At 41.6% G+C, this 21326-nt stretch overlaps 1 protein-coding gene and 1 pseudogene across 2 annotated transcripts in view; both read left to right on the forward strand.

The window, feature by feature from the left end:
* The first annotated feature begins 845 nt into the window (after nt 1–845).
* LOC308081843 (syntaxin-4-like) lies at nt 846–1679 on the forward strand (annotated as a pseudogene). The gene has a single exon. The product of its transcript is annotated as a syntaxin-4-like (transcript).
* Nucleotides 1680–5229: 3550 nt separating this feature from the next.
* Nucleotides 5230–21326, forward strand: part of phactr3b (phosphatase and actin regulator 3b) — a gene marked incomplete at its 5' end in the record, with an annotated part of 45948 nt that continues 29851 nt past the window's right edge. Inside the window, one exon of the mRNA XM_080423465.1 lies at nt 5230–5338. Coding sequence (XP_080279591.1) covers nt 5230–5338 — 109 coding nt within the window. The remainder of the gene's footprint in view (nt 5339–21326) is intronic.

Consider the following 21326-nt stretch of genomic DNA (forward strand, 5'->3'; position numbering starts at 1 on the left):
GACAGGCTGCAGGTTGAAAAAACTCTCTGCTCTGAACTCCATACGATCCGCATCTGGCTCGCTGACAACAAACTATCATTACACCTGGGTAAAACTGAATCCATTCTCTTTGGGTCTAGTGTTAACCTTAGCCAGGCTGAAAACTTCACAAACAAAGCGAGTGATGATGTTATCACAAGAAAGGAGGAAATTACCTACCTGGGTTCCATCTTGGAGGCAAACCTCTTCGGTGATGAAATGGCAGAAAAAGTCATCAAAAAGGTCAACCAAAGAACACGTTTTTTGTATAGGATTTCCAGTCAGTAAGAATACCTTGAGGATTCTTACAGGGGCCCTCATCCAAGGTCATGTCGACTATGCATGCTTCTCATGGTATCACAACACCACTAAGGTCATGTCCAACCCAGATTTGGCACAAACAAGGGAATGAACTCGTTCTCATGCTATGCAACAAAAATGTGGAATGCCCTACCAAAAGGAGTAAAGGAGTGTAAAACCCTACTCACTTTGAAAACAGCCCTAAAAAAACACCATCAGGAGGCTGCAATTCCCAACTGGCCCCTGCCAAAGTCTTAACCTAAAATAGTTTTTGACCATGATGTAGCCATACTTGTTGCCTTTCACACAATGTGACTACCAAAGCACAGAGTCATACAGAATGTGCCCTCTGAGTGACAGGAGTTCACAAATGGAGTTTCATTGGCATTAATTGATTTATCAATTTGGCCAAGAAGATGATTAGAAACCCAATTCTTAACTCGCTCTTATAACCACATTTCGTCGGTTTCGTCATCAGCTCAGCATTATATTGTCAAATTTAAATTGTAATTTTCTCACTTTGGAAAATGTGGGATCAGACAATAGAATTACGAAATAGTGGGTGGCCGGACGAGGATGAGGAGAATCCAGGACCCTCAACAGGGAGGAGTAGAGAGAAAGAGAAAAAGGCCTTTTTTAGGAAGGTGCAAGAAATCCACACAGGCCTAGAGAGTCTCAAAAGAAATGTCACAGACCTCGAGAAGAAACAGAAAACTGTGCTGGGTGCAGCACTGCCAGATGATAGTGTGAAGAAAGAGCTCCAGACGCTACGAGAACAGATTAAAACGATGGCCGGCGACATAAAGAAGAAACTGAGGATGATAGAGCCCAAGAAGGGAAAGGATGATGGAAAGTATGTGTCCATAAACATGCGGATGCAGCGCACTCAGCACGCCGTCCTGTCCAGGCAGTTTGTGGAGCTGATGGGCCACTGTAACACCACCCAGGCTCAGTACAGAGCCCGCAACGTGGAGAGGATCCAGAGGCAGCTCAAGATCACCGGCACCAATGTGACCGACGAGGAGCTGGACGCCATGCTAGAGAGTGGACGGACAGATGTTTTCACACAGAACATCTTGAGCGATGCCCAAGCCACCCGGCAGGCGCTGAATGACATCGAGTCGCGAGATCCTGAAGCTAGAGCGTAGCATCAAGGAACTGCACCTCATATGCCAGTCTCAGGGGGAGATGGTGAACGACATCGAAGCGAACATCAACCAGTCATCCATCTACTGTATGTGGAAGTGGCGAAGGAAGGTGTAGGACAGGCGGTTAAATATAAGCAGAATAGGTGCAAGAAAACATGTTGGGTTGTGGTGTGTCTTGCCATCCTCATAGTTATTCTAGTAGTCTTCATCTAGGCATTTGGACATTGGACTATACAAGACAGATCCACCATCACAAGCTTGAGTAATCTGTCATATAGATGATGCCCACATGTCAACTGACAGGGCACTGGGGAATTAGGCCTTAATTATGCCTTTCCACATTTTCCCCAACTACGATTATTTCTTTTCACATTACAGAGTTGTGCTCACCCTGTCGCCTGTCCCAACCATGGACAAAAAAAGGATGTCCCGTCTGCTGCTCATAGACACTGCTGCTTGATTATGAATCTCTGTCCAAGCTTGGTCTTCAGTGGACACCATAAGACCATGAGATGTGAGGACTTGTTATTGACATGGGGATATGCCCATATATGAGATCTCTTTATCTGTCAGTCCTTGACATCATATCCCTGATATAATAAACTATAATAAACTTTATTTATATAGCACCTTTTTAAACAATGTTACAAAGTGCTTAACAACTTAAAATCAAACAGTGAACAATACAACAATTAAAGCAATAAGAACAACACACAACAGTATCAGTGACAGACAGTAAGTATACAGGAGATGCACCAAATTCTGCTGTTAGGAGGTTAAAAAGGCCTTTCTTTAAAAATTGGTCTTTAATTTGGATTTAAAATGGCAATGGAACTAGCTACCCTGAGGTCCAATGGGAGGCTGTTCCAGAGTCTAGGGGCCCTGACGGCAAAGGCCCGATCACCCTTGGTCACAAGCCTAGACGTATAACATCTAGTAGGGCCGAATCAGAGGACCTTAGGCGGCGGACTGGCACATGGGGTTCTAGCAGGTCAGCTACTGTAGGTATTGTGGTGCCAGGCGCTTTAAAAGTTAACAATAAAATCTTAAAATCTATTCTAAAAGTTACTGGCAGCCAGTGCAGTGCAGCCAGTACCAGGGTTATGTGCTCTGATCTCCTAGTCCCAGTAATAAGTCTGGCGGCGGCTTTCTGTACTAACTGCAGGCGGTGTATGGATCCTTTGCTGAGAGTGGAATATAGGGCGTTACAATAGTCCAGGCGCAATGAAATTAGGGCATTAATGACTTTGTGAAGGTTGGGGGTGGAAAGGATTGGTCTAATTCAGTGTATGTTCCGTATGTGGAAGAAGCAGGTACGAACCAAATCTTTTACCTGAGCCTCAAGACGGAGGTCAGAGTCCAGTAATACGCCCAGATTCTTAGCTACTGGTGTGACATTTACTAACATGGAGTCAAGACAGTTGTGTAAGTGGGATCTAGAGGTGAGAGGGCCAAACAGGAGGATTTCTGACTTGTTTATATTATATTGAGTAGAAAATGTGCAGACATCCTGATGTCATCCATGATGTCATCTATATGCCAATTGATTAATTGACTGATTGATTGCACCTTTTTGTGCCCATAAATGGAGTCGACTGATTTGTTTGCGCCTGATGCCATTACAACACAGGTTAGACAACACACTCCATATTTGGGCGTAGCTGCATTGGGTGCTCCCTTAACATGAGGAAAAGTAGCAGACCATAGACTGTAAAAATGAATGGACAAAGCGACGCCATTGGTTTCTACAGACCGTAAATGAAGCCCATTCGTTAGCAATTTCAAATCCGCCATCTTTCTATATCGCGTCATAGCTAATGCAACCGGAAATGAATGCTATTGGTTGGGTAGCTTGTCAATCAAGAGCGGGGGCGGGGAATGAATGCTATTGGTTGTGTAGCTTGTCAATCAAATTATCCCGCCCCTCCTAGAGCATACCCTACTTTATTGTCAATTTTAAAATAAATGGGACCATAATTGACCAAAACGCATATCATGATGATTGAAAGAAGACTTTAAACTAGCGACTGGAAGCATATAGTATTTATGACAATGTTTATTAAGGTAAGAAAATCAAGTCTAAAGTTTCTTCAAAAAACCCCACACTTGCATTGAGAAAAATTCTTTCTGACTCCAGCAGGGGTAAAACAGCAAAACTACAGGCCATTCATATGAAGTGTCACTTCCTATATAGACTCAATTTCAAAGGCCAATGCTGGGCTCTTGGTCGCAACAGCTACAACAAATATTCATTAACAGTGCTGAAAGCAGACCACTGACTGACTTATTAAGTCAGTGGCCTTGCTAAGCCACAGGCAATGGGATCAGCCCATTACTTCTCTGATTGGCCATAATACTAGATCTACAAGCTCACAATGCGTTGCATCGTGACTCATTGTGGGCTTGTAGATCGTAGGGCTGGTGGTTAATGTCTGTTTTGTAATAATAATCAAAATCTACAAAGTAGCCATGCAGTAACCGATTGATTGATTGATTGATTGATTGATTGATTGATTGATTGATTGATTGATTGATTGATTGAATGATTGAATACTCTATTAACAGTTAAAGGTCTGTTAAGAGGATTTAATAGGAAGAAAGCACTGTGGCTTCTTTCCATTGGGGTCCTTTGTACTCAATTAATCAAAAAACTAAAGTTTGTTCAGTAGCTCTCCATGTCTCTCCAGCTCTTTATTAAACAGAAATGCATTTTCAGCTCAGGATACCAATTTTATTGAATCAGGACAGAGAACTCAGACATGATACAGATTAAACAAGTGAAATTGGAAGTGATGACACAAAGAAATGAGCACGCAAAATTGGAACTGGAACACTATAAAAAATTAAGCCAATAATGGGTACTCTCTCCTGATTGGCTGAAATGGTGTCACCTACTCACCTACCTGAAAATGTATTTTCTCTCTATCAAAGAGCTGGAGAGACAGAGACAGAGACACCCCTGTTACGGAACAAACACTCTATAGCAATCAGAATATAGTGCTTTAACCTTTTAACAAAAACCTTTTTATTTTAACCAAAACATATCAATAACCCCTACCTTTTAAGTACAGTACTTGAGTAAATGTAGCCTACTTAGTTACTAGGCTATTAGGCTACTAGCATGTAGATCACCTCAAGATGGTAAAATGTCAGTGCATGATTAAAACTTCTATGTATACTAAATCAATGGGTTGAAGGCAAATCAATGGATGGATGGATGGCTGTAGGTAGGGGGAACCTCACGTACAGCTACTGTAGTGGGGCGCTACTAGTGCCCCAATTTCAAAACGTCAAGTGCGCGCACTGTCACAGCAGGCACGACACACGCGCGCGCGCGACACACACACACACACACACACACACACACACACACACACACACACACACACACACACACACACACACACACTCACACTCACACACACACAGCACCAATGTGATTCTGCAGCTGCAGCGCGTAATGGATTTCCCCCATCAGCCTCGCTCCTGATCGGGACCCCATTAAACAGCAGCAACAGCAGCCAACAGCAACAGCAGCAGGACTGAAGCTGCAACAGCAGGACTGTGAAGCTGCAGCAGTCTGTCTGTCTGTCTGTCTGTCTGTCTGTCTGTCTGTCTGTCTGTCTGTCTATCTGTCTGTCGTGTCGACCACGTTCAATCTGCAATCCCACTTGATGCTGGTCGTGGTGACCTTGGCTGACGCTGATAGGCTGCCCACGTTCCGTTTGTCATTCTCCGTCCTGCTCGTCTCCTCATCGCCACCATGGCTTCTTCCAACGGGCTGGAAGAAGACTGCGTGCTGCAGCGAGGCAGATCTCAAAGTGACCCGAGCAACATCACCGAGGCTCGGCTAGGGGAGGCGCACAGAGCAGGTAAAAAAACATGGATGTTTCATGTTTCATGTCGCCGTGTGTCATCATCCGTGTCATCCCTTTTCAATCCCATGAAGTCTTTTTTTTTCTTCTTCCCATTCGTTGATGCGGTGGTCAGCTGCTTCCTTAACGGATCGTTTATTAGCCCGTCTCACAACCGCTTATGTTATGACATCCCTAATAATGTGTGTACGACGTATAGGCCATGCTATGAAACAACCTTAGTGCAGGGGTCTTCAACGTTTGTCAGGAAGGACCCCTTAAGCTGAGAGAGAGATGAACCAGGGACCCCCCCCCCCACTACATATTGAATAACATTATGTTTTTCATAGATTCCATAGATAGCTTCATAGACTTTGTTTGACAGCACTGTCATCAGTGTATGTTGGATTCATGTTAATGTGTATATTTTCAGACCCCTTAAACCCTCAATGCTTAGAAAACTTGTACTTGATCTGCTCTTTTTCCCCTCTACACCAAACCTCTTTGCCGGAAATAGCCGATCTACAAGCTCACAACGCCTCGCAGCGCAAGGCATTGTGAGCTTGTAGATCTGCTATTTTCGGTTAATGTTCCCCTCAGAAAAGGAATTCTAGGGTTCAAGTGGTTAATGTAAAATCACATAGTAGCTCTGAGGACCCCCTGTTGAAGACCCCTGCCTTAGTGTATGTTTTAAACATGCGCTATTTATACAACTATCCCTTGATCTCTGCTGTCCTCTAACCCTTTGTCTGAATTGTGTTCATAATTGCTTAATATCATTTAACACTCAAAAATCAAGGCTTATTTTAAAAAAATCATACATTTGCGAATTGGAAGACACGTTTCAAGTAACCAAATCATTAGTGACCATGAAAGCAGGTTCCATATCACCCAATTTTGGGGATTCTGGGATATGGATAGATGTGCAGTAGTAGTAGACTAAACAGAATTTGCCTGTTTAAATTGATAATCGCCTACTACATGTTACTGGTGGTAGTCCATCCATGTACAGTATAATGATCACAGAGATTGCACAGACCCTTATGCATCACTGCTATGAAGCACACCCTACACTGTATTACAACACTGTTTTAAGTATGGTGTGTAATACATAGTGTTGTGATTCATACAGTGTCCATATATCAGTGGTTGTTACCATTAACCTCGGGTGGACAAGTGCGTTCAAACCTGCATCACACAAGAATGGCCTGTGTTGAGTAGAAGCTGATTGTGACTGGTTGTGTATTTAGCTGTTTCCATGGTGACCCAAATGGCAGAAGCTAGCACTTGGCACTCCCACTGTGAGCAGAGATGGTGTTTATCTGGCTACTTCCCAGGTTGGTTTGCTCAGTACACACCCGGTGATGCACAGCAAAGCACAATCATGCTGAAAATGCCAATTAGACTCAATTGTGGGTGTGAGTGGGTGTGATCCGTTCTTCAATGTCGTCACTGTTGGGCAGAATCCTCTCATATCTCCATATTTGAACCCATTATTACCTGAAGCCGATTCTAGAATGTCTTCCAAATCCCAACAGTATTCTGAAAAACGTATGTTTCTATATCAGTGGTGCTCAAACTTTTTCATGTCAAGGACCCTCAAAATTATATGTATTTGACCGCGGACCCCCATCTCAAAATATTTTGTTCCAGGGACCCCCAGAAGCAACGATTTGAGTTAAAAATGTTCGCTTTAAAAGAATATAAGATTTGCACACATTTTCGCTATTTTTGAATAGCCAAAGTGTAAAATAATGTTTTTTTTTAGCTCAAATCAAAAAGTGACACAGATGCGTTCCAGGTCTTAATGGGTTAACTTATTATGGTTTTGCGTAGATTCATGCCTTACCTCATCATACTACCGTGTCACACAAAAGTAGCAAAAATAGAAGATGTACAAGCTCACAACGCGTCGCAATTGTGACGCGTGGTGAGCTTGTACGTCTTCTATTTTTGCTATTTTTGAATTTGAATCCAGAAAAGTAACAGTTTTGGACACAATGAGATTTCCACTCGACAGCAACAACGATGTCTGACATGTGTAGTTGGGTTAGTAGTTGCATGTGATACAACTGTTACTTGTAATCAGAAGTATATCTAAAGTTAGCCAATCAAGTCAAGCTAAAGTTTAGATATAACAATATTGTTGAAAGATTGTTATATTGTTATTTTGTTATGGTTTTTATGCCTATGTAATGGAGTGGGTATAAATTAGTCTGCTAGTGCTGCCATATGCCATTCATTTCAATCCATTTTTTTGCTCCAAATTCACACAGATCCCCTACCGCGGTAAAACAGATTTCAAGCAAAGCTGTCCTTTGCTGTGCAGCATCAGGCAGATAAGGCTTGGGCAATGCAGCACAGAAAAAACCCAGTCTGCCCTCCCCCATCTCCCCAACCTCTCTGCTCAGTTCTAACCCTTTCATATCGTTGGCATCCCTGTGGTAGCTGTGATCTTGGCTCATGTGCTTGAGGAACAGTGAGAAGAACCATCACTATTAGCTTAAAGGGATACTTCACTTTAGGGCCGGGGAGACATTTAAAAAAAATATTAAAAATAAATGAAAAAAGTTATGGAAAATTCATGGCCCCCTCACGCATTAGTAGGACACTCTAATGCGTGAGGGGGCCATGAATTTTCCATAACTTTTTTCATTTATTTTTAATATTTTCTTTAAATGTCTCCCCGGCCCGAAAGTGAAGTATCCCTTTAATATAATAGGGGACATGACATCTTAAAGAACTGATGAACATGACACTCAGGGCAATGTCACAATTCCTCAGCCATACAATTGACTAGTTTTAATATTAAAATTACCTCTGATTCCGTCAAACTACTTGGGTTATGGCTTAACTAAGAAAAAGTAAAGAAAAGATATTGGTCATTAAAGTTGTGGTTTCAGTGTGGCATTTAGAAATTATTACTCACGTAAAGCCATAACATTTTTAGGCTGCTTTACATGCCATAAGCACGGTGATTTATGAGGACCATCAACATTCCACATCAAACTGTTGACACTCTTAAAAAAGTAAAATTATAATAATCTGTGCAGTGTGCAGAAAGCTCATATAGTAGCCAATGGGCTGGCTGTAGGTTTTGTGTGTGTGTGTGTGTGTGTGTGTGTGCGTGTGCGTGTGCGTGTGCGTGTGCGTGTGCGTGTGCGTGTGCGTGTGCGTGTGTGTGTGTGTGCGTGTGCGTGTGCGTGTGCGTGTATATGTGTATGTGTTCCCTCAAGTGATGACGATACCTTGCTGATGCCCCAGTACACAGCAAAACCATGAGTGTAAATGTTTAACTCTGAGACTGGAAAGACTGGACCCTTTACAGGTCACTTTTACGCTCAGGATTTTTGCTGTGTAGCCTCTAACCTGTAGGAGGAGCTCTTGTTTACCCCTCTTGGCCCCCTGCTGTTGTACTAATCTGACAGGCTGCTGTCACATCAAAGGCTCTCTCCTTGGACTCTGCCCACCCCTGATCCACCCATTGATCCACCAGCCAGTTTCAGACTTGTGTTCCTTTTTGCATCCCATCAGAGCAGGTTGGAGGAGGCCCGATGAGGAGATTAGAACGCCATATATATGAGTAACATGTTTTATTAAATATCTATGCATGGATAGTTGTGGGCCTTCCCTGGTTTACCTATTCAGAGCTATGATTTAGGTGTTTCGAGGGGTGGTTGAACACAAAGAAAAGCCAGCCTGGCTCCTGGCATCTGGCAGCATACTCCTACATGTTATTGTGGAACCTTGGAGCCTGGTATTCAGCTGAAAGACAAATGTGCTGAATCCCAATGAGCATTTTCATGGCGACCTCAGTTAAAAATCTGAGAATGGAATAAAATATATTTGTTATCTGCTTATAGACCAGAAATGCTGATGCATAATGCAAAGAGAATGAAAGCAGAGAAGCTGTATATCAGTTATGTCCACATTTTTCTTAAGCTCGAATGAAATGTTATGCTGCGTTCACCCGGGCATATACAAAGACACATGCTACCATTCATTTGCAAAGGAAGCCAGCGACATGAAGATACAAAAAGATACAAATTGAAGTTGAGCTGGGTTCAACTTCCAGATACAAAGATTCAAAGCTACAACTGTAGCTCCGATGGACGCACGCTTGATGACATCAACGACTGCGTTGAGCAACGCAGATACAAAGCGACAGAGCGACAAATATGCTGTGTGTTTTTGTATCTGCCCGTGTGAACGAGCATGAGGCAACATGGCATCTTGATGTTCAGAGCTAGCACTACTGCATTCCATGCTTTTGGAATGGAAGAAGTTTGCAGAGAATATAAGCTAATGTCTGCTACATAGGGCTTGGCATTATTTGATATTATATTGATATTGTGATATAATAAGACTAGTTATAAATAATCTGGGATTTTGGATATCGTAATAGCGATTTCTTTTATATGGCACAAGTTTTAAACATTTAAGTCCTAGCTACTGCTACAGTTTAGCTCATGAGGCAGCTGTGGCTCTGGAGGTGGAGTGACTGTTTGGGAACCAGAAGGTCCTATAACTGGCTATTCCGAGCTTTGTGTGTGTCGAAGTGTCCTTGAACAAGACATTGAACCCATAACTGCTCCAAATGAGGGTGGTACCTTGTGTGGTTGCCTCTGCCGTCAGTGTATGTGTGAATGGGTGAATGTAACGCATATTATGAAGCGCTCTGGAATTAATCTGGATAAAATCGTTGTAGAAATGAAACCATTTACCACGCGGCTGAGGGACATCAGCCTCTACTGAAACAAGAATGGGGGTTTTCTTTAGACGTCTTTGACGCACATGTCAGTTGTCTTCATTCGCGCGCACACACGCGTGCGCGCACACACACACACACACACACACACACACACACACACACACACACACACACACACACACACACACACACACACACACACACACACACACACACACACACACACACACACACACACACACACACACACACACACCAGAGGAGACATGACGGTGCTCTAAGTGAGACGAGAAGTTCTCTGAAGAGGCCACATGAACGCAATACTTGGTCGGATACCAAGGTATTGCATAAATTAAGTTATGAAAAGTGTACAGCAGCTGCATGCTGCGACTACTGCGTCTGTGACTCATCGTCAGGGTGAGTTGGGCAGCTCAGCCACCTGCCCAATTGCAGAGAGAATGAGCACACAGTCTGTCCAGAGACTTGGAGCCAAGGTCATGCTGCCTATGTAGACCATTTAGATAAGACTTGCTGCATCACTGAGCACTCTGTTGCTTGCTTAATGTAGATATGCTAGTGCCAGAATCCTCAGAGGAAAGTATCGTTAAAATGTCACTCTTTGATGACAGTAAATGTCTTCAGACACCTTGATACAATGATGCAATTGAGACATTTTATGAAAGAAATGTTAGAAAACATCTAAATCGCTGTGACTCTAGCGAGAACATCTGAAAGCAGAGGTGAAGGGTTTGTCATGAGTAGCATGACAGTGGTTTGGTTGTGCATTGCATATATAATAACTGAATAATCTAAACTATAGTGTTTTCAATGAAAAAATGGACTTTGCCTATGTGATGTTTCATGAGTGCCTTTTCCCCCTTGGGTCTTTGCGCAGTATTGATTATTTTTTTAATATCTTCTGGCTAAGACACAAGAGCTACAGAAGCCAATTGAAAAGCAAAGGCACCTCATCCTGTGCATACTCATCTATTGTTCCATTATGCACCATGCAGAGATGTCCCTGGGTTCCACTGACTCCAGGGACAGCAACGCCACACACACACACACACACACACACACACACAGGGCAAAACATGACATCACCCTCCTCCAATCAAATGAAAGGACACTATGTGTGACTCTCACATGTGACAGGCTAGTTTGGTTGAGAAGGACACATAGTGAAATCATCCGTGTTAATTTAACACTGAGTGTAAAAATGGACCCAAATGGAGACTGGACTGGCAAGGTATTAGTTTGGCCCATACTCAAGTGCTGACTGAGCCCAAGAATGCTGGGGGACTGTCTGACAGACTGTCTGTCTGCAGCAGGGCCAGCTCAACTGTAAAGTTAGGCTTTCAACAGAAAATTGTGCCAACATGCCACTTTTTTCTGTGTTGTTTTTTCTCTTGTGAACCTTAGTGACCCTTGATATCCCTCATTGCGTTTTATTTACTATCAATATACTGCTTAAAGTGTTGGTGTGAGATTTGTCTTTTCTACTACTATCACTTTACCAGCATGGACATCTAATATCTTTGTTCTTTTGGATGTTTTGCATTTGGACATTGTCCACTCTGCACCTAGTGCATGCCTGTCTACCCTGGAAAGGTGCCTCATCTTTTGTGATCCTTGTTTCTTCCTCAAGTGCCAAAAGGGTGAATGAGCATTTTAAGCTTCATCTTAGATAGTTCATCTGAAATTGTTGACAAGTAACGTAAATGCTGGGAATCAAAGAACCAATGGTCTACAATGTAGGGCTGCATCTATGGATTATAACCGAGAAGTTTTTGGGGGGGATCATTTAACTTTTTATTAAACATTAACAACATTAACGTTTTTTATATATCAATAAACCAACGTGAAAAAATGTTAATAGATTTTTATTATCAACTACAACTAAATCAATTAGTATGACTAACCACTTAAGCCCTATTTTATAGTTTGTTGCGAAAACAGCGAAAATAGCCGATCTACAAGCTCACAATGCATTGCGTTGTGAGCACAAATCAGAATAAAACTTTCTAAGATCACAGGATATAATAATCAACATCAAAAGAAGCGCTTGATGTAATGTGGTAATTCTGTTTCAGAATGAGAAAATAGGGCAAAAAACATAGATGCTCCCCCTCCCCCGCTTACACACAGACACACAAACACACAGACATACAGTACACACCACCAACAACATTGCCCCTCCCCCTATTTACTACACAATATGAGATTTCATTTGTTAGCTACAGAAGGGTGTAAAAATCCATGTTGACAGAATAATCAGCTTTCAGAAACAGATGATTGTGTTTGATGTTTGCATGCATGAAAACAATAAAATATGAATAATAAAAAAGACAGACCAACCAGCTCAGATAGTAGTTATTCTTGCAAATTTTGGCTTGTTTTTACTGGCTGCTTGCTATCCAAAGCTTAAGTAGCTTACAACTCTCATTCCTAGTGTTGTTTTATTTCACTTTCAGTGCCCATGATCTTTGTAATTAAGCATAATACATTTTGCACATGCACTTTAAATGTTTATAATTGAATGCATGTTCTGTTTCATTAGAGAATGCAATAAGCCAGACATGTGACTGCATTCACAATAACAGAATAGCTTCTGGGGTTGGATGTGTACATGCAATACATAATGATGCTTACAGTAATTCAGAAAGAGAGATAATTATCCAATTGTATCAAGACTAGAAGTAAAGAAAGGTTTCTACCCAGTGACTGAGCAATGGACCAATCTTCCTCAGGGAATCTACTTGACTTAAGCTGTTAGTCATTTACACATGATGTATTTTTTATGAATGTTTCATGTGCTGACCTAAATCCTTTCAGACCTCAGTAAAAGCAATATGTTGCACATGAGAACACACTAGAGCATCCAGCTGATCCCTTTGACATTCTCATTATGCAGCAAGGCAGGGGAGGTTTGGGGAAAATAAAAACACATCTGTGATCGTGCACAGAATAGTGTGGAAAGGCATTTGTAGACTACAACCCACCGGAGCTAAATTATATTTCTTAATTTGAAAACATCCACACTGCGTCTTACAGAGAAGGGAATTGCACTTCATCACGAAGAGAGACCGTCCTCGTTGTGGTTGTGATGGATGTAATTAAACAACACGATCAAGCACGGAGAAGGAGTGGAGATGATCGCTCGCATACTGTAGACGTGACTCACACAAGGCGGCGTGAGGGGGGGGGGGTGAGGGCTTTCAACAGATACATTCATTCTGCAGAGAATGGTCACTGAAATTAAGCATGAGAATCTTTCTTTGGAATTAAGTCTTTAACCTCCCTCTGAGAGAGCTCAGAAGGATCCATTCCATTCATGCAACAAGCCCCAACAGGAATTGGCTAGGTTTAATATAAAACATCATCAAGGCATATATGTATATTTTCCACAAATAGCTGTCATAAATAGATAACCAGCTAAATTACAAATCGTAACCAATTACTACCTTGTGTCGGGTGTATAATCTGGCAATGCCCTGCAAACAAACTGCTGTGAGCATCTTCTGGTGTGGTACCTGCTCCGTTTTGTGAACTACCACACATAAGGACAAGGCCCAGTCGGTGCCAAGTTGAACCTGAGAAATCTGGCATCCTCCCAAGTTCCCAACATTGACGTATCACTTTCTGTGGAATCCTCCAAGTGCTCTGCAGCAACAGAGCAAAATTCTGAGTGTTCATTTTTTCATTTTTCAAAAGAGTCCATTTATTTTATTCTCAGAGTTAAAATAATTCTGCTGTGTGCAATCTCCCAAATATCACAAAGACTGCATTGGCTCATAGGCTACTTGCAAAGCCTTTTGGTTATATCTGAGGCATGATTCAGCAACTTTATGGGTACACTAGTGGATGTCTAGTGGATATAGGCAGGATGGTTTTGTCTGTATTCTGGTTCGTAACTATGGTAACTGCTTTATCATAATATGACATTTAGCTCATAATGCGTTGCATCAAGATTGTAGATCTGCTATTTTCATAAGTGCATTCATGGAGTATAAATTAGGCAGTAGGAAAAGACACATAGTAATAAGAAAACATGATTTTGATTTTCTAGATCTGAACAAAAGTCTTTATTACATGTTGATACACAATCTTTATCTTGATAGGTGAGAACTAATAGGCATTTGGACAATCTGCAAATAAAGTCCTGAGTATGTTGTTTCATCATTTCTTTAGCCCTCATGTCGTCGCTGTCAGGTGAAAACCTTGTTATTTTTCTTTTTTTCTTTTTTTGTGTGGATATTTTGGGGACTTTTCTGCCTTTATTGGACAGTACAGTGGAGAGTGACAGGAAACAGGGAGAGGAAGTGACTATGCAGTTATTATTCAGTCACAAGTTAATACTTTTCATTAGTTCAATATTTATAAAACCCACAGATACACTTAACCACTTTTAATTTCAGTTTAGCAAAAAATAGTCAATCTACAAACTCACAACACAATCTACATGGAGCTTGTAGATTAGCTATTTTCACTACCTCTGTGCGACACTCTTGAACGAAGAAGTAGGGCATTCATTTACCAAAAAGGTGAAATATGGAGATACAAGGATTCTGCCTGACAGCAACGATGTGCTATGGCTATCAATAGCTGCTCTCTGATTAAGTCACTCTGTGGATGAGATGTGCAATCAATTGTAAACCACTTTGGTACTAATAATTCCTGTGATGGACACACTATGGCTACTGGTTTGACTCGTGAGCTGCTGATGCAGTGCCTGGTTCTGCATTTCCCTACTCTCTTGACACTTACAGTAACATCAATTACTGATTACTGATGAAAACAATACAGAATATACTATAAAAAAACGTTTTTTTATCTCATCTGCAGCAAACGAGTTTCCTCGTCATCTGGCGTGTGTGCAGGTGCCCCCCCTACTTGATGCTCCCTCAGTGAATGATATGGTTCAACATCTTAATCTCAAATTAGAGTCAGCTCTCGACATAGTGGCTCCTATGAAAACTAAAAAGAAACTTAACTCTAGAGTAACACCTTGGATTGACGAGCACATGCGCTCACTCAAGAAAGAATGTCGTAAAGCTGAGCGAATTTGGAGAAAAAACAAACTCACTGTCCACCTAGAGATCTTTAAGAAGTCAACAGTGGCCTATAACAAAGCACTGCGCTTGGCAAGGCAGGCATATTTCTCACGCATTATCAATGACAACAAGCAAAATGCCAGAGTCTTATTCTCTACCATTGAACATCTCTTAAACCCCCCCCAGGCTTACAAGGAGTCGCTCCCTGCTTCTAAAGCTAAGTGTGATGAGTTCGCATCCTTTTTTGAAAACAAAATTTTTAGCATTCGAGCTGGTATTATGAATGCTGCTGCTAGCACTGCAAATGCGGCAAATGGTGCATGGTGCAAAAATGTAGATCCCTCCAGAGGAAGCCTAATATCATTCTGCGCAATTAATGAAGAGGAACTCCGTAAAACTATATCACAGATGACATCATCATCTTGCTCACTGGATGTAATACCCACCCCGTTTCTCAAAGAGGTTTTAGACAGTGTTATTGGAGATATCCTAAGAATTGTAAACAGCTCTCTACTTTCAGGCGTCTTTCCAGACTCACTGAAAACGGCTGTAGTCAGGCCGCTACTCAAGAAACACAACCTTGATCCATTGGTGCTGGGTAATTATAGACCAATCTCAAATCTGCCATTTTTGGGCAAGGTCTTAGAAAAAACTATCTTTCATCAACTGGATGTGTTCCTACAGAACAATAAGGTTCATAACAAATTCCAATCTGGCTTCAGGAAAGGTCATAGTACAGAAACAGCACTTGTAAAAGTAATTAATGATCTTAGGGTGTCCGCTGACGACAAAAATGTATCTGTTCTCCTACTCCTTGACTTAACCGCTGCTTTTGATACGATTGATCACACAATTCTACTACAACGTTTGGAGTACTGGATTGGTTTGTCAGGCACAGCCCTGTCTTGGTTTCACTCTTACCTAACAGGCAGAAGCTATTTTGTCAGTCTAGCTAACTTTGACTCAGACAAACACAACATCTGTTCTGGTATTCCACAGGGCTCAATTCTGGGTCCCTTATTGTTTTCCCTGTATATACTACCGCTGGGAGAACTCATCGCCGATCACGGAGTGAACTTCCATTTCTATGCTGATGATACCCAGCTGTATCTTTCAGTAGCTCCAGACGACCCCTGCGCTCTAGACCCATTGTTGACCTGTCTGTCCAGTATAAAATGCTGGATGAGTGAGAACTTTCTTAAGCTAAATGAGGATAAAACAGAAGTTCTCATAATTGGCTCCAGTGAGCAGAGAGAATCAATAACAAGTAGACTTGGTAACCTGGCTGTAGAAAGTAACACCACAGTAAAGAACCTGGGGGTGATTATCGATTCTGAATTGAATTTCAATACACACATTAATCATGTCACCAAGATTGCTTTCTTTCATCTTAGAAATATTGCACGAATTAGAGATTATCTGTCGTTAGACGATGCAAAAACGCTGATCCACGCTTTTGTTTTCTCTCGGCTTGATTACTGCAACGCACTCTACTCTGGCCTGCCAAAGAAAACAACTGACAGATTACAACTTGTTCAAAATGCGGCAGCCAGAATTTTAACTAAAACCAGGATGAGAGAACATATCACTCCAGTTCTAGCTTCACTACACTGGCTCCCGGTTGTTTTTAGGATTGATTTTAAAATTCTTTTAATAGTTTATAAAGCTCTAAATGGTCTGGCACCTTCCTACCTCTCCGACTGCCTAGAGAGATATGTTCCAAACCGGGCCCTCAGGTCTTCAAGTGCTGACCTGCTCGAGGTGCCTACAATGACATATAAAAAATACGGTGAAGCAGCATTCTGCTTTTACGGACCGACAGTGTGGAATAAACTCCCACTACACTTAAGACAGGCAGCCTCTGTCGATAGCTTTAAAGCACAGCTCAAGACCTATTACTTCACTCTTGCTTTTAGCTGATTCTTTGGTTGATTTTTAATTCCTCACTGTATTCCCTATTTTAATGTTGTTTTATGCCTTTGCTTTTGTTTTGTGTGAGTGGAAGAGAAAGTCACGGTAGTTAAAAGACAAGAGTCTGATAACTCCATCCGGAGGATTTAGTGAATTATCCTCTGGGGCACGTCGACACGTGGTGGACCCTCCAGGGCAGATCCTTTTGTCTATGTTTATTCTATATATCTTGTATAACCCCGATATCACTCTCAGGGGTGTACGGTGTGTGGTTTGGATGTGATAAGTTAGCAGATCCCCTGGGCTAGTCCACACGTGGTAAACATGGTGAAAATATATTACTAAGGTGTAATATTACTAAGTGAATATATATTACTAAGGTGTAATATTGACAATTGTGTGAAGATATATTACTAAGGTACACAAGGTACACATGTAATATTGGCAATTGTGTGTGTTGTAGTTGTGTTGTGGCGAGGGCCACTGCATTTTACTGCATTTTACTGCTTTTATTTTATTTTAAGCACGTCGACACGTTGTGGACCCTCCAGGGCAGATCCTTTTGTCTATGTTTATTCTATATATCTTGTATAACCCCGATATCATTCTCAGGGGTGTACGGTGTGTGGTTTGGATGTGATAAGTTAGCAGATCCCCTGGGCTAGTCCACACGTGGTAAACATGGTGAAAATATATTACTAAGGTGTAATATTACTAAGTGAAAATATATTACTAAGGTGTAATATTGACAATTGTGTGAAGATATATTACTAAGGTACACAAGGTACACATGTAATATTGGCAATTGTGTGAAGTGTGGATATTTCTTTAGCTGTGTTGTAGAGGACAGTGGCCACTACATTTAAGTTATATCCATTTGTGTTGTAGTTGTGTAGTGGCGAGGGCCACTGCATTTTACTGCATTTTACTGCTTTTATTTTATTTTATTTTATTTTTGTTTGCTTTATTGTTAAATTGGTTCTAACTGTAATTGTATCCTTGCTCTGTAAAGCACTTTGAGCTGCATTTCATGTCATGAAAGGTGCTATACAAATAAAGTTTATTATTATTATTATATTAATTGTCAGAAGTACCCCTTCACCACTCACACACGCATGCAGGCACGCACGCACACACACGCGCGCGCGTGTGCACGCACACACACACACACACACACACACACATACACACACACACACACACACACACACACACACACACACACACGCACACGCGCACACGCACACACACACACACACACTCACACTCACACACACACCTGTGATGGAAGCAATGGCCACAAGTATCAGTTAAGTAGAAATAAATAAAGTTAACTTATTAGTATTAAAGACAGTAAGAGTAACAGTATTAAACACTTTAAGGCTTCAGTATTGGTCTGTATAGTAAAGAGTAAATATATAGCATCCACTCCATCCCCGGCCATATCTATTGAACTCAATATAAATATTGAATGAGAGTCTAGTTGACTGAGCAGCACATGCCTTTGGTTTTGCACTTTACTTATTTATTCTGGGGTCCCTGGGGTCAAATTAAACCATTGACTTTTATAATGTTTGATGTGTGTTTCACCCCTCCCATTTAAACTTGTTTACATCCTTGTTTACATCCTTGTTTACATCCCTACTTGCTCTCCCCTCTGCTTGAAACTGATCTGAAACTACACATGCCAAATAAATTGTAAAAATGAATTACACGCACGCATTGATATATTTTTGTTTTAGAGATAGGCCTACCACCACAAAAATCAATCGCATGTTGGCTAAGCAAAGCTATTGTAAGAGTCTTTGCCAGAGCAGCCTTCAGTTGGCAACAACTCTAGGTACAAAACTAGAATGGTGCGTTCTGTGGAGCACAAATCTCTGCCTGGAGGCACACCCCTACCTCTCTCCATCGTTGTTTCTGTGTGGGGCATGTGATGGCATTGTTTTGTGTACGAAACGTGAACGTGTATGAAAAGGCACGGGGCCTTCATCCTAGTCTATGATAAAGGATGCTGATTGTTAATGCCTTGTGTCACTTACTGTATGTTTGTACAGGGCCAGACTGGGAATACAAATCAGGGCAGGAATGTAAATGACAGCGGCCCGCATGTCGATCCAAATTATCCATAATAATAAAGTAGGTAGCCAAAGTGTCGCAATCAGCTGATCAGTCAGTCTATGAAAGTAATATAAAGTAGACAATTTTGATTCATTGCGAAGTGTGTTTGCACCGACGCAAGGCGTGGGCTGCAGCCGCTAAGACCAGATGAATGCGCATGGGCAAATCGCATTTGTATGACAAGTGAAAGCGCTGGGAGCGTGCTCTATAGATGGGTTTCCGAGCGACGTCATCACAGAGCAGAGTGCGCAATCTGCGCATGCGGGTGGTAGAACGACCCGGAAGTGCCATTCACTCTCTTGTTATTTTCGGGATTTAGATAGGCATAATGCTGCTATTACAGGCATAATAGGCATAATGCTGCTATTATATACAAACAGATCCAACTTCCGACAAATCATTTTTATTGAGTAAAGAAGATATTACAAACTGCATCATTTAATCTACTTTCATTAAACCTGGTGAAGACCATTCATTTTATGAATGTACAATGGCCAGAGCTGCTGCGGGTAATAGCGCCCTCTACAGGCTCATCCCTCCACTGCGCGCATCATCCTCTCATGTTTACAAACAAGAAACCCATCTATAGAAATGTTGTTTGTAAAATAGGCCCCTCCCACAGATGTTGGAAGCCAATTATAACCAATTGGAATGGCATTACAATGTATGATCACACGACTCCAGAGATCACATGTAGACATTTTTGTCAAAATATGTAGGACTATCAGCTAAAAGAGGTAGAAAAAAAGGTAGCCAGAAATGGCCTTAATAATGGTGCAATACAGTGTTGACAAGTTTCTAGATATTTGTAACTACATTGTTTGAACTGTCAAATTATTGTAGCACATATTATTTGAAGTTAGAGATTTTGCAGGATAGCAAATCCCATTCTGAACTCCTAACTCATGTTGAGGCTTGGTCAAGGAACCTTTCCTGTCCTGCGGACAAGATAGGTACCCCGGCCCTTTCACATACCATATTGATGAGGACTGATCATAACCTATTGTCTGCCTACAAGTTAGAACGGCACTAAGTTGACAAAAGCTCTGCTTGTGCTCTGCTTGTGCCTTGCTCGCTTGTTTTTCATACTTTTTAGTCTTCAATGTATTTAAAGGTGTTGTCAATGTTACCTGAATGTTGAAAAGTGACGCGAAAGGATCTTTGGCTACAAAAAGAATACCTTTCCCGCGCGTATCAGACGGTAAACCTACCTTGGTGAGATTAACCATGGCACCAGGCACACATAGACTCTTACAGCGGCGAAAACAGAATCTCCGGTCCTGACCTTCAGCCACATAATAATTGTAGCTGTACAAGAAAACATTTCAGACTTATGTGGAAGTTTGCACGGATGTCAAAAAGTCCTAAAGAGGATCGGGGTCTCCATGGCAAGCCACAATAAACCACTGACATACGGTACATAACAGACTGACTTCAATTATTTTGTTTTATTTGTTCTACGGCGTGCATTGGGCCCACACAGAATGTGTTTCTCTTCAGATTGCCTTATTGCATCAGCAGCTGTGGTTCTGTTTACATCTCCACAAGAAAGCATCATTTTATTGCTTTGGAGATATTCGATCATGCACATGTTGAGTGCTTGAAGAAGACCACATGCTGCAAGTGACTGAAAACATCTCAATGATGATTAGCAGCATCTCCTTTATTATGGGAACTTTGAAGTAGTCGAGGCTTCATGAGACCAATTAAATGACTGGTAATGCCTAAAACAAGGATGATGTGATTATGCCAAATGCATTGCAGTGACAAATATAGACGACTAATAATGTAGCCTACCGATAGAGACGTAATATGCTTACTCTAGAACAGAAGAATAAATAAAATCTTGGAATTAACTTTATGTTTGATTTACAGAACCCTAAGCCACCCCCCTCTGAAGAAATACATCTTAGAAATAAAAAAATACAGGGACTTTTTGCTTACATTATGCATTATTATATCTCGGCTGTGATTGGCTGGAGATCTCTGTCTTTCTGTGTGGCAACAGCAACCCCCTATTCCTCATGCTCTTATGGTTCTGTGCCTCCAAGGGTCCCTTCTGCAGCATCCACGCTGGTAACCATGGTAACGGCAGTCTGACCCTACAGTGTTGCTGCAGTTATTAGCAGGCTTGACCTGAATTTCCTACCACATGTTAGCCTAGGCAGGCAGACATGGATGTATTAAGAGGCAGACATGGCTTGGACAA

The sequence above is a fragment of the Gymnoscopelus braueri genome (genome assembly GCF_963280865.1).
Source record: "Gymnoscopelus braueri genome assembly, chromosome: 3".
Classification (NCBI taxonomy): domain Eukaryota; kingdom Metazoa; phylum Chordata; class Actinopteri; order Myctophiformes; family Myctophidae; genus Gymnoscopelus; species Gymnoscopelus braueri.